A 13,926-nucleotide genomic window follows, 5' to 3' on the forward strand; every position below is an offset into this window, starting at 1 on the left:
CCGTACTATACGGAGGGTAGAAGTATTGATCTGGTTTTAAGGAGGTATTAGAAAAAAAACTAATACACTTTAAAAAAAAATATTATGATTTGTGTATGATCCCATTTTTTTTCATTGAGTTGAATTCCACTTCAACGAGATGGCGACCTTCAGCAGCAATACACTGATGTAGTCGATTTCTGAAGTTTTGGGCTACTTTTCTTGCAGCAACAAAGCAACAATTGGGCGATGAAACTAATCTGGGAGATCTGTGTTTCCAACAAGATGAGGCTACAGCACACTCAGCTCAGATTTCTATGGCCAAAATGAGATAAATGTTCCCTGCTCGACTTGTGTCTCTGAGGGGGTGATGTGGGATTGCTAGCGCGCTCTCCAGATTAAGTGCGACTTTTTTCTGTGGGGTTATTTGAAGGATTAAGTTTTCAAACATCGCCCCCACACTTTAGAAGAGCTGAAGACCCAAATTTTCGAGTAAACATCCGCCATACCCCTTGAAATGTGCAGAAAATCAGTCCAAAACTTCAGAAATAGACTACATCAGTATACATATTGCTGCCGAAGGCCGCCATCTTACTGAAGTGGTATTCAAAACTAAAAAAATTGGATTATATACAGATCATAATAAAAATCTCTTAAGTTTATTAGTTTTTTTATACCTTGTCAAAACCGTGTCATTACTTCTGCCTCACCCTGCACTAAATTTTAATAACATGAAATCCTCAGCACGGGAGGTCCCAGTGAGGATATCATTATCTCTATTTGTTACAAAAGAAATAATATAACAAAACGTTTATAATCAATTAATTTTTAACCTTCCTTATTGTTCTCCAGACCTCAACCAGACCCTCACACTCAGCCACGAGGGTGACCAGTTTTCCACGTCCTTGGGCTGGAGCTACCGCTGCGTGAAGATGCAGGACATAGTGCTGCAGTCCAAGGATACCAACTCCACTGTGGCCATCAACGATGTCCAGTTCCAGGCCTTCCACATCGAGAAGGGAACAGCTTTCGGCAGCGGTAAAAAATCAATCTTTTAATATTAATTATAGCTGTTTAAATTTATTTATTGTTATTCAAAAGTACTATCTCATTAAACTTCAATTAAGCAGTTTGGATGTACAATTACAATGTAAATATAAGTACACGTAGTATTATTATACTAATATATATATACCAAATTATTATTATTGACACATGTTAATCTAAAATAATACTAAATCTAAATTCTTATAGAATGCTAGAATAACAACTTATGATTGATATCGCTCAGTATAAAGTATCTCTATTAGGAACCATGTTTTCAGCATATATCTGAATCTAGTTGGTAATATACATTTTTTGGTATTACTTGGTAATACTTTGGTATTACTTGAATATTTTGTTACTCTCCATTGTTCGCTGTCCGTATTTGGTGTTATATTTTGGTACAAGCATGCCTTCATTCTTTGTGAACCTAGTGTTGTGTTCATGTTCCACTTTCCTCGTCAGAGTCAGATATGTATATGCTGAATCAATGTTTTGCCCCAATAAAGTCTGCACTGGTAAGATAGTTAAGTTCCAATACAACAATGAAATGTTTTGTCTATTTGAAAAAATATTTAACTAATTGTACGATATATAAATTAGCTTATTATATAATTTTGCAGGAATGTCACCAAGTGAATATTCCATGGTGTAAAGTTGATTTTTTTTTTCACCACAGCGGGAGTGATGGATTAAAACTTCTGTCACTCCTGGACACACTGACCCTAAATAATAATAAACTCAAGGGCGCTGTATTAGTACTGTTAGGTAATATTGGCACCTTGGCCCTGCACACAGCATCCCCAAAGATGATGAGCCTTAAGGGAAATTATTTTCCTCGGGGCCTTCTGTGTGGGGTTGATGTAAAAACAAAGTCTACCCATTGCCACCCTCAGCCCTTTGCGAGTTGAATATACAGTCAAACCCGTGTATAAGGTTACCACGTGAGAAGTTTTGTCTTATTATCATTGCCTAAGTTTGAACAGTTTTCTCAGATACAGGGTATTTCTACAGTTCCATGAGAAACCTTATAAGAGAAGTTTCGCCGTACGTATTTATGCATAACTTGGTTTGAAGAATTTGCATGCTATTTTTTTTTCTGCCTAAACCTACATCATATCAATATAAATTTTTCAGTTCAAACTAAAAAACTAAGTTTTTTTATATTCATATCTACCCACTGCCTGGCAATTATGCAAAATTTAGAGCATATTAGTGTGCTGAATTGTTCAACTTCACCAACTGTCATAAAAACTATGTTAGGATAGTTTGTGTTAACTCAAAAGGGTTTCATTATGCAGTGAATTTATTATTTTTCGAAAACTATCTGTTATAAAATGGATTCGGTTAGTTTGTGTTTGCTGATAATGAGGTGGGTGACAAGAATAACTTCTTGGTTGCCATCTTTTTTCGATTGTCTGAAACAAAATTTAACACTGTTCTACCGTTGTTCTGGGTGATATAATAAAGTTTGCGAGTTGATCTATGACATGCAATTTTTATAAATATTCATACTCTCTTCAATGAATCTTAATTACTTTTTCCTTTTAATAGTCAGCACTATTAAAAGAAAATGTAGTCTATACTCAACCTGATCCCGTGAAAACTACTTTACTTGATGTATGCTTAATAAATAAGATTAAGAAAGGGGCGCTTAGATTGTTTGGGCATGTAGAGCAAATGAAGGAAGAAAGAAGAGGACGTAGAATAATATCATCAATGTGAATGGTGGAAGTAGTCGAGAACGCCCGACGAAGACATGTCACAATCAACTGAACCGAATACTCGAGTCGGGTTCTGCTGTCAAGAGTCAGAACACCACATGGGTATGTATGAGACGATGTATGAATGTGAATGAAGCAAGAAGTGTGTACCAAGACAGAGTTGTTTGGCAGTCTACCCTACCCCTGTGGAGAAATGACATGATGGTTTAGCCTATACTCCGTTTACAAAGAAGAAATTAATCAGATTAAAAATTGATATATTAGACTCTGAAGTTCTTTGGGCTAAGGTGCATATTAAGGAAGTCTTTTTGACAGTTATTCATTTTCGTTACACGAAAATAACCTATTGTAGTTGTACACTCGAAAGAACGTTATGTTAACTCCTGTAGGACGTGTAAAATTTAGTAAATATCTCAAAGCTAAACATATCGAAAATTATATTTGAAATAATAGACTTACTTATCAATTCTTTGGAATTTTCATGGACAGTATAGAAATGCATTCAAAACTTCTAAAACTTAGCTCTACACATTGCATATGCACATTGCAGTGCACCTCGAGGTAGCCAATATTTTACTGGACTGCAAATGTAGCCGGCCGCACTACAGGGGTTAATATCGTTTAAAGTCAAGCTGTAAGCAGGCAGCAGCACTCTGTATATAGAATCTACTAGCTGCACCCCGCCACGTGTTGCTGTGGCTCAGTCTGTCTGTGCAGATAGAGAAACAATAGTGCGTTTTATTTTACGTCCAACAGATGGACCTGTTTTAAAAAAAAGCATGTTTTTACCTGACACGGATGACATCTATATAATATAGGTATATAAAAATACATGCGTATTCGAATGCAACGCTGTGTCAAATTTTCAAAGCAATCGGAGATTTAAGATTTTAAACAAACAAACATTAACATTTTTGTTTACGGCGCGGTAACATTGTAAGGCTTTTTGTGCACATAAATTGCCTCTCAGATTTGTTATATGCATACATGCATATACAATTTTTGGCTTTCACATTTATTGTAAAAAAAGTATCGATTCAATTCAATTATTTTAAAACATTACAAAATAAAATTTTAATCCATTTTTATGGATAATATTGATTAATACCTAAGGAAAACAAATAGGCATATAAAATAGATAATATTGATTAGTGTAAATAACTAAGGAAAACAAATAAGTATATAAAATAGATAATATTGATTAGTGTAAATACCTAAGGAAACCAAATAAGTATATAAAATAGGTAATATTGATTAGTGTAAGTACCTAAGGAAAACAAATAAGTATATAAAATAGAGAATATTGATTAGTGTAAGTACCTAAGGAAAACAAATAAGTATATAAAATAGGTAATATTGATTAGTGTAAGTACCTAAGGAAAACAAATAAGTATATAAAATAGAGAATATTGATCAGTGTAAGTACCTAAGGAAAACAAATAAGTATATAAAATAGGTAATATTGATTAGTGTAAGTACCTAAGGAAAACAAATAAGTATATAAAATAGAGAATATTGATTAGTGTAAGTACCTAAGGAAAACAAATAAGTACATATTATTAAGCGCAACATATACACACGGATAAGAGACATGTTAAAGGAGCTGAATATTTTGACAGTGAAGCAAACTATGTATTTGAATGTACTTATTTTTATACATAAAATTAACTTAGGGATGATGTCTAAGGAACTGAAAAGAAAAATAAATTACAATAACGAGATACACGGACACGGGACGAGAAATTCTAAGCAAATTAGATTGCCAACAAGAAAAAAAACAAGCACCCAAAAATCTCTGATGTACCAGGCCGTTAAACTCTATAACAAAATCCCGAAGGAAATTGCTGTGATAGAAAATATTAATAAGTTCAAAAATGAATTAAGAAAATATGTCTATCTCAATTATTAATGTTTCTTTTCTTGTGACTTTATTGAAATATTTAAAGAAAGATTATGTTTGCCAAACAATGTACATGTTTATATGTTTATAAAACTATTAGCACACACGAAGATGTGAGCTAACTTGATTAATAAATAAATAAAAATAAAATAAAATATATAAAATAACAAACTTGCCATTTAAACTTCTGCTAATATTTACTACAGAATTTCTGAATTCTAAGCAGATAATAATTAGCAACATCATAATTAAGTAGATAACCTAATGACATCCAAATGTTATCAAGTCCAGCACTCAAGGAAATAAACGGTTATGTGGGTTTGCTATATCTCAATGTACTATTATTTAATGTATTATTTATAGTCTCACTTCAACATTCTAAAAATATACGATACAATGACTCTTGGATGAATGCACACATTCCGTCACTCACCTTTGAAAGCTACCTTACATTTGTCTATTAGTGTGACGAATTCTGTGACCAGAAATCAATACTACCAAGGATGGGTTGTTGCACAGAATTTGAACAATTCGTCAAATTTAAAAGTGGATTTTCAAGTTCTCTGAAAGTTCTATTCAAGTTCTGTTGTGATTGTTTTGCGAATCTGGCCGATAATTATATAATAATAGAACTTGAATAGAACATTCACAGAACTTGCAAATCAACTTTGAAATTTGATGAATTGTTCAAATTCTGTAAAACAACCCATCCCAAGTGTTCAGACCTCATAATGTAAAAACATTGACGATATGAATTGCAACATAAATCATCGATGTTATAATTTATTCAGCATCGAAAGAATCAAAAAGAGATCACAATATATTAATGGAATTCGAATGGAAGATACTGTCAGTATCGCCATTCAGAATTGAAACATTGCATGTAATGCCCTTTACTTCCCCTCCCCACTACTGTCAGCCTCACCAAATATCCCAATTGGGGATGCTGTAGTCTCACTGGCTCTAGACTGTTCCGACTCCTGTGAGGTATTCACATAAAATCAATAGGTTCATCTACATTACTCGGCTACATTTGAGATTTGGTTTTAAAAATACATAATAATAGATTACATATATAATATAGCATCTTGTCTTATTTTTTTACGATTAGATGGTATTTCAAAGCCAATTATAGGAATGACTGCAAGCTGAAAATAGTTCCACTTAACTAGAAATTCCACATAGAAAAATCTGTGAATATTTCATAACTCTTATGATAATCTGTTTGCCTGAGCATTTACTGCTTCAGATACACAAATTTTCTACTTTATAGTTGGGATTTATCAAAACATCGAGATGATTGCCCACCCAAATGTTTTGAGGTTTGTTTCCTGAATCTGTATGGGTTAATGATTAATATGTTTGTGTTTCCAGCCAATGACTGCGACTACGTGGACGTTCCCGACATTGTTCCCATCGCCGTGGGCTGCGCCCTCGGGGCCCTGGTGCTCATTGTGCTCATCGCTTACCTGGTCGGGCGCAGAAGGTCGCGCGCACAGGGATACCTCTCCATGTAAACACATGGCTGCGAGCTGATACCCAGACAGCCAACGAACCAGAGCTGATTGCAGGTCTCTACTAATATTACATTTGGCGCTATTCACTGGCCACAGTTTTTAATTTAATCAATCAGCCTCCAGTTTTATTTTAATAGTCCAAGCATTGACACCAGAAAATAAATGGCGCATTCAAAATTCTTTTAAAATTTATAATTGATCTATTATCAATTTTTTTAATTGTGACAGAAATCTGTGTCCCAATTTGTTATCGCAGTTACATCTTCAATGTAACTTTTTTAACCCGATTTTTGATTTAGAAATTTTATACCCGCCTGATAATTTCATGGATGTGTTATTATAAAAAAATCTAGACAAACCTGTTCTGCAAGGAGAGAGGCAGGCTCTGTTGTTGATGAGAAAATAGAGAATATTTCTAATATTGGTTCACACAAAATCGCATGTGATTTCTTCTTAGCTAGGTTATTTTTTTATTATTCTACTTTTATTATTTTGAATTTCATAATTTCAAAAAGACTTATCAGCGAATATTGTCACTTGTTTTAAATTCATTAAAATTCTATGTTAAATTTATCTTATTCTGTTTAGGTGAAAGTAAGATCTAATTGTCTTATGTATAATATAATATTTTGAAAATATGTTTTCCTGTTTTATGATATAAGTCAATCCAGTAATTTCTCCGATAAAGTAGTGTAGTTATGTTTTTTATGTTGTATTTTTCCATCGATATTGCCATTATTTGTTACATTATGTTAACAATATCTTTTTAACCCATCTCCCCTTATGAGAATACAGTAAAAAATAAAATCACAAATTTAATAAATATTATTACAGAGTCAGGGCAGTGTAAGCGTGAATGTTGTTGAAGTGTCTCTCTGTATTTATTGAAAATATCTTGTTAGAAAAGAGGTGGTCATTAATTACTAGACATTGGATTATATGCACTGTCAAAATAGCGAAAATTAAATGCCTAAATTTAACCGTAAAACAGTAATTTGTATTTTGGAACCCAGTTCTTTAGAAAATGTTTGGCTTCACGGGGGCGAAAGGGGGTCAGCGAAATTCTCAAAGAAAAGAACCAGTTCCTCAAAAAATAAGATGTAGGGAAAATAGCGATATTCAATAAACACTGTCAACCCTACCCCTGGTACAAATCTTGTCAAAATTTCCAAGAGTAACCGATTCCTTCGAAAAATATAAACCAACAAAGTTAAATTTTAACAGCTCTGCACTAATGACCAAAAAGGCACAAATATGAATCTGTTTATGCAAATTTATATAATTCCGTGTCTATTAATTATTACTGATTGTTGTATCTCTCAAAGTTGTGCTTTGTCGGTAGCAGAAATGATTTTGTGGTGTAATTGCTGTTCCCTGATCTAATCCCTGCGGTTTGAAGAGCTTTTATAATTAAGAAACTTAAATATGTATACAAGTGTATTTTTTTTACTGATTGGCCTAGTATGCCCGCCCCGCGCTTTGGTTCAACCCGTGACAGTCGTGGTTATTGACTGGCGTCGGGTGCGGCTATTGACTTGCGGGAAGAGCGGTTATTGAGTGTAAAAATAAGCTTGAACTCTATATTTGTTAACCTTAAAAGTTTTCTCAATTCAAAGTTGCATAGGATGTCGTAGTGTGCTACTGCTACCGTTGTACCCTGTTAGAGCTTGGCAAGCCCAATTGGCCCAACAAATGTGTAAAGGAATGGTCCATAATCCTAAATGAATGAAAAGACTTGATATGTGATTTGAATGTTGTAATTATTTAAAATTTTACAAAATAAAGGTTTAAACAGAAATTAACCTTTTTTTATTTACATCTTTTTTATGTATAATTTTTCCTTCCACAAATTTATTTTGTTAAAAAATAACATTTCGGCAATCTCAATCCGATCTTGTAATATAATTATAAATGCCATAAAATGGGGTGAACATTTGATAAATTTTCTACTTTGAAACTATTGTTGTGTTTATTGCACATGTTTGAACTATCAAAGTATTTGTGTAAAAATAAATTGTATATGTGTTTGAGGGAGTAAAAAAAAACATGCTGATCAGTCATCTTTTGGATATTATAAGTATCCTTTTGAAATATATTTTTTTATAAGCTTATTAGAATTATAGGCCAATCCCCAAAAAAATTGCAACCCCTCACAGGAGGCCCTGAGGAAAATAATTTCTTTCAGGGTGGGCCTATGTCATCTTTGGGGATGCTGTGTGGTGGGTCTTTTTAAGGAGAGGAAGTTCTGGGAAAGAAAATGGTATGAGGGATGGGTAGGAAACTAGGGATCATTGTGTCCAGGAGTGACTGACGAATGATCTACCCTTCCGCTGCGGCGCTAGGCGGATGAGTCAAGGAGAGACCAGTTGGAGAGGTCAAAGGGTCTCCCCAAACCAACAACTTGGGGTGACCTATGGCAGAGGTGTTGGTTATAAATGGGTTCCTGGGGCAGCGGTTTCTCTCTGAAAATCTTTAAAAAGGAACTTTAAAATTAGACCATCAGTGCATTTGAATTTGACCAGAAGCCAGCTAATTTGACAGTTATTTTCAAGGTGACATTTTGCACGAAAGAAAATCATTAAAAAGAAGCGAGTAATTTCTGTGGTAGCGAGAATTATGTAGATATCTGCGTTGATCAGTCATCCCCCCCCCCCAATTTAAGTCTCCCCATATTAACCTAATTTACAGCTACTGAGCTGTTTTGGTTGGAATAAAATAATATCAGAGGCCTGATCCCCTACCCTAATACAGCACAAACTTATTCAGAGACCTGAAGAACCCAGTTACTTCATGATGCTTTCTGCAGCTAGTTTGGAGGATCATTGTGTGATGTAATTAAATACTCATTACAATAAATAGATCATTCAACAAGACTAATCCATATGGGTAATGCTGAAAGAGGAAATTATACATATGTAATAAAACCACAATCTAAAAATGTAGCTTAAATTAATTTATTATAAATAGTAACTAAATAATGTAAAGTTATGTTTTGGCACATGTCATGAAATTAATAATCACATTTGAAAATAAATAAATTATTTAAATAATTATACACGGTATAAATAATAATGAATCATAAATAATGTACAAACTCGCTTCACAATAATAATATTACATACCTTTACACTAATTACTATGCACTATTATTATGGCAGTGATTAGTTTATTTCTTTTGTGAAAATATACTGTTTATCTTTTATCATCTCTGCAAATCCAACTTCCCTATTACATTAATATAGCAATTTTCCTGAGAGAAAAATAAAATAATATACTTATTCCTTTATTACTAGTCCATTGAATTATAACGGACCTGTGGACGAATTTAATACTGATTTAATGCTGCTGCAGGTATTTTCACACATTTCAATTAGAGATATTATTATTATCAATACAGAACTACGGTGAAACTTGTTTATTAAGAGGTTCCCCACTTAAGAAGTTTTCACGCTTTGTTTTTCTGTCCCTTGAAATTCCATATGAAAAACTGCAAAAACCACGATTTTTTCCAGCTTAAGAAGTTTTAGCCAAAACTGCTCCCGCCTAAGTATATTAATAGTTCAGAGGTGAATCCATCACAAACGATAACTATTGGCGAAATATACCTGAAAATGTCAATTTTTTCCAAAAGTCATAAAATTTATTTTGTTATTATATTTTCTGCATCCCATTTATGAGGTTTTAGAAGTTCGGCAGTAAAACCACCATAAACTGAAACTAGGGTCACCATATAGGTACCTGAAATGAACCTTTGTTCAACAGTCATGTTGCACAGTCACAATAATGTACAACTTTGTTTAAGCAGATTACGCAAGTTACACTGTGGCAGCTCGAGATTTTTGTGTTTGCTATGAATGATTGAAAAAATATGAAACTATTGATGTTGTTTTAGCCTGAAACAACTAAAATAAATAATACTAATACATATAACTGTGTGTACAATACTAGAAAAAAATCTTCTTTTAAAAATTTTTCGATTTTGGATTCCACTTTTTTAAGAAAGTTTCACCGTGTACACACATATTCCCATAATAAAAATATTTGGCTACTTTACATAGCGCCGTTTTTGTTAAAAATCACCTCAAGGGCGCAACAAATATATTTATTGAATAATACATACAGCTGGCTTACGAGACTAGGATTCATAATATTCATGTGTATAAAAAACAATTTAATTTCTCCTCATTTAGGATTATTGTCAATGTTTAATGCAGTGATGAATTTGCAGAGATGTGATATATTATTGAAGTAAACATATATAATATTTCTCATTTTAACTAAAATATTTGATCATTTATACAGAATATCTAAAAGTTTATTAATTTTCTTTGCTTTGTGATAAACGATAATACCTTTAAAATAATATATACAAAAATACTATGTCTAGGTTTTCAATGCGATTTTCCAAAAATTCTTTGAATCATAACATAGTCTTATGTAAGTATTCCTTACAGTGTAAAAACTCTTGGGGTGTGATATTATATAACATTTAGAAATTGTTTAAATGCAAAAAAACTATCACTTGTATTACATATATATTTCCAATATGGATTGTCTTTATGGCACTTGACAAGTTAAGCACTTTATCCTTTACTTTCGGTCACAAATCCAAGAGTGCATTTTAATCTTAACTGGCAAGTATCACAACAGATTCAGAATGTTGCGTTAAACTAGAGAAAATTTGTAGTAGATGTTGATTGGCAACATGGTTTGTCTAAAAATTAACTAATTCAACAATCCAAGAAACACAACAATTAATAATTTGTTAATTAAGTAATTTAATCTAAATAACTGTACGAAATGTGAGGAACTTTAAAACCTTGATTTGATTTACAAAAGTTAGATGTCAGCGTTAAAAATAATACAGAAAGGTTTATAAATGAATTCAATTTCAAATGACAGGTAAATGTAATAAAACCTTCATCAAATAATACATAAAATCTTATTTTTTCATAGATTATTGAGTCAACATATTTCGTGTGTTTATTAAGCCACGTCTCCAGCGACAATGTTTTATGTTTGTACAAAAATGAGACAGTGAGGCAGGGCCACAATGTTTTTTCGAAACATTTGGTCGCTGGAGACCTGACTTTAATGCCACCTTTATAAATTAGAGTAATTTTCTGACAAACCATCAATTTTACATACTATAAAGAACGGTTTTGCGTTAACGTTGAATTTATTTATTTTGTTTCCATATTAAAAAGATCTTTTCTCCAGCACTTCTAGCAAGGTGTTGCGCATCAAAATAAATCAAATTTACTTGAACTGCGTCATCATACTTCACTAAAAATGCACTCTTTACTATGTAATGTCACGAATTTAGTAAACTCTTTTAGTATAGTATTGTTGCATTTAGCTTTGTACTATGTTCACTGCACTGGACACGAGGTGAGTAGCAGGTTATGTAAGTAGTCCATGTCGGTCCAATCCTTGCGGTGCCCCCGGATGGATACGTTTCTGATGCAGCCCTTGAAGTTCTCTTTGGTGGTCAGTGTGCCTGTTGGGGCTCCATCTTCAAAAGAAACAAGAATGGTAGGTGTATTTTGAGGTTAAAAATAATGTCTTACTAAACTGGTTAGTAATTATTATTCTTGTTTTCTGTTTACATCATTTTTATGAAACCGAGTATAGTTGGTTAAATCTCTGCTTGGTTCATTCCAAATCATTGCATGAAAATACGCTTTATTACGTAAAGTGTTCATTTTTAGGTTGTTCACTAGTTGTTTTCTAATGTGCTTATTTTGTATGTTTGGTGATGCAGTCATCAAAATAGTTGGTAAAGTTTCCAAATTCCGCCTCACGCACACAATGAAAACCATAATAGCGCTTATTTCAAATTAATTACATGAAAAAAAAAAAACATAAAAAACATGCACAACATAGGTTTTTAGGTTGTTGGTTTGGGTTATTTTAATAATTTATGCATAGTTCCTAACCTTCAAACTTAACCTCAGGCTAATTTGTTCGGTTTTGCGAACAAACAGCTATTAGTAGAGTCAATTTGTTCGCTTTTAGGAACAGCTTGTATGGCCTCATAGAAATCGTTGCATTTCCCTCACTGTCAAGGTTAGAAATATTATCTAAACGGTTATAGAAAGAGGAAACACCACTCTTTATATTCAAATCTAGAAGTTAACCGCAGAAGAATTAAAATGTACAAGTATATGAAACTAAAGGTTCCAACTGCAATATGAGAAAAAACCCATTTATTTGGATTTTATTACAAAGCGGAAATACACACAATTCTCCGACTTTCTGACAGCATCTTTAAGAAATATAACTGTCAATATGCCAGAGGCCTGAGGGGTTAACTTTGTCTGAGAAAAAATGGAACTTTATTGTCTTACCATCTTATAATCGTTTACTATCTTCCCCGACATAAATAGTTCTTTCTTAAATTAGTAGTTTTTAAGTTGAAAAAAAGTGCTATCAAAATTTTTTCATTTTCAGCATGAGGCAGAATTCGGCAACTTTATCAAACAGTTTACATATTATGCTCTAGTTATTCATTTAACACATTTTTCTCAAAAAAATATAACCTTCCAACTCCCAGATACCTTACTCAAAACTTTCTCTATTGTTTTATCCTTTTCTCCATTGTGTTTTCCCTCCAATAATGCATCTTTGTCAAATCTTAACCGTTTTATAATATTCATAGAGTAAAAGAACATAATATTGGGAAATAATTATTTTAAAATGAAGCACTTCAAACATGTAGGAAATTACTTGAAGAAAGTAGTCCTACCCCAATTTTGTTACAAAATTGTTTTCTGTTGCTAGAGGCCAGAGGCTTTTATCACTTTTGGTATTTTATAAATTGAAATAGTGAAGAAAACAGCTGTATTGGAATAAGAAATAGAATTCCAACAGGAATCTCAAATGATTCTTTTGAAATTCTAAGGACGGGTTGTTTCGGAGAATTTAAACAATTCTTCAAAATTCAAAGTTAATTTTCAAGTTTTGTGAAAGATTTTTTCAAGTTCTGTTATTATTTCAGTTCTGTCAATCAACTAGCCTATAATGATATAATAACAGAACTCGATTAAGACTTTCACAGAACCCGAAAATGAATGTTGAAATTTGATTAATTGTTCAAATTCTCCGGAACAACCCGTCCTAAGGGTATTGTATTTTTTCAATATCTTGAATGACATAATTTTTCTAATGTTTTCATACCTGGCAGCCCCCCAATATAAAGCGGGCTCTGCTGCAACGGCTGGTTGATGCTGGGCGGCGTTGTGGGTGAGTTGCCCGGACCCCCGCCCACATCCGTCTCCTCGGGCAGCTGGTCCACCCTGACAGTAAGCTCGCCAGCCGAGAACAGCGCCGAGATGTTGTGCCAAGTGTTGTCGCACAGGCCGAACTGGGTGGGCAGGGAGGTCTCCACGCTGAAGCGATGCCCTGAGATTGTCAGAACCGACAATACAACCTGGAAATATAGTGAGTGTTAGGCCCAGATTTTTCGCAGAAATTAAAATGTAACATTGTCATGAAATGGCCATTCAGCACAATTCTAAGGTCCCCACTAAATGCCGATTCTAGGTGCGTTTCAGCTTTCTATCAAATTGTAATAAGCTGACAAGCATAGTCAAACGATAGTTGTCCCTCTTCTGCTGATCACAATTTGTTCAAAAGCTGAAACTTTGCACAAGTGAATTTCTGCAAAACAACTTGGTCTTAGATATACATATTTTACTGATCGTAGCCGAGTCCTGTTTTAACTCCATGGTTTTACATTTTGTCTGTTTGTTAATTTGTT

The 13,926-nt window shown here is 33.3% G+C and overlaps 2 protein-coding genes across 2 annotated transcripts in view; one reads left to right on the top strand and one right to left on the bottom strand.

The window, feature by feature from the left end:
* LOC149424715 (lysosome-associated membrane glycoprotein 1-like) overlaps positions 1-7,962 on the top strand; it is a 28,081-nt gene extending 20,119 nt beyond the window's left edge. The window contains exons 4-5 of the mRNA XM_089630961.1: positions 832-1,017; positions 6,022-7,962. Coding sequence (XP_089487087.1) covers positions 832-1,017; positions 6,022-6,164 — 329 coding nt within the window. The 3' untranslated portion in view covers positions 6,165-7,962. The remainder of the gene's footprint in view (positions 1-831; positions 1,018-6,021) is intronic.
* Positions 7,963-8,087: 125 nt separating this feature from the next.
* Positions 8,088-13,926, bottom strand: part of wb (wing blister) — a 393,659-nt gene continuing 387,820 nt past the window's right edge. The window contains exons 40-41 of the mRNA XM_089631097.1: positions 13,344-13,596; positions 8,088-11,679 (exon numbers count right to left, since the gene is read on the bottom strand). Of these exons, the coding sequence (XP_089487223.1) occupies positions 11,537-11,679; positions 13,344-13,596 (396 nt within the window). The 3' untranslated portion in view covers positions 8,088-11,536. The remainder of the gene's footprint in view (positions 11,680-13,343; positions 13,597-13,926) is intronic.

Source organism: Hesperophylax consimilis, chromosome 4 (assembly GCF_061612785.1).
Source record: "Hesperophylax consimilis isolate HC1 chromosome 4, BYU_Hcon_1.0, whole genome shotgun sequence".
Classification (NCBI taxonomy): Eukaryota; Metazoa; Arthropoda; class Insecta; order Trichoptera; family Limnephilidae; genus Hesperophylax; species Hesperophylax consimilis.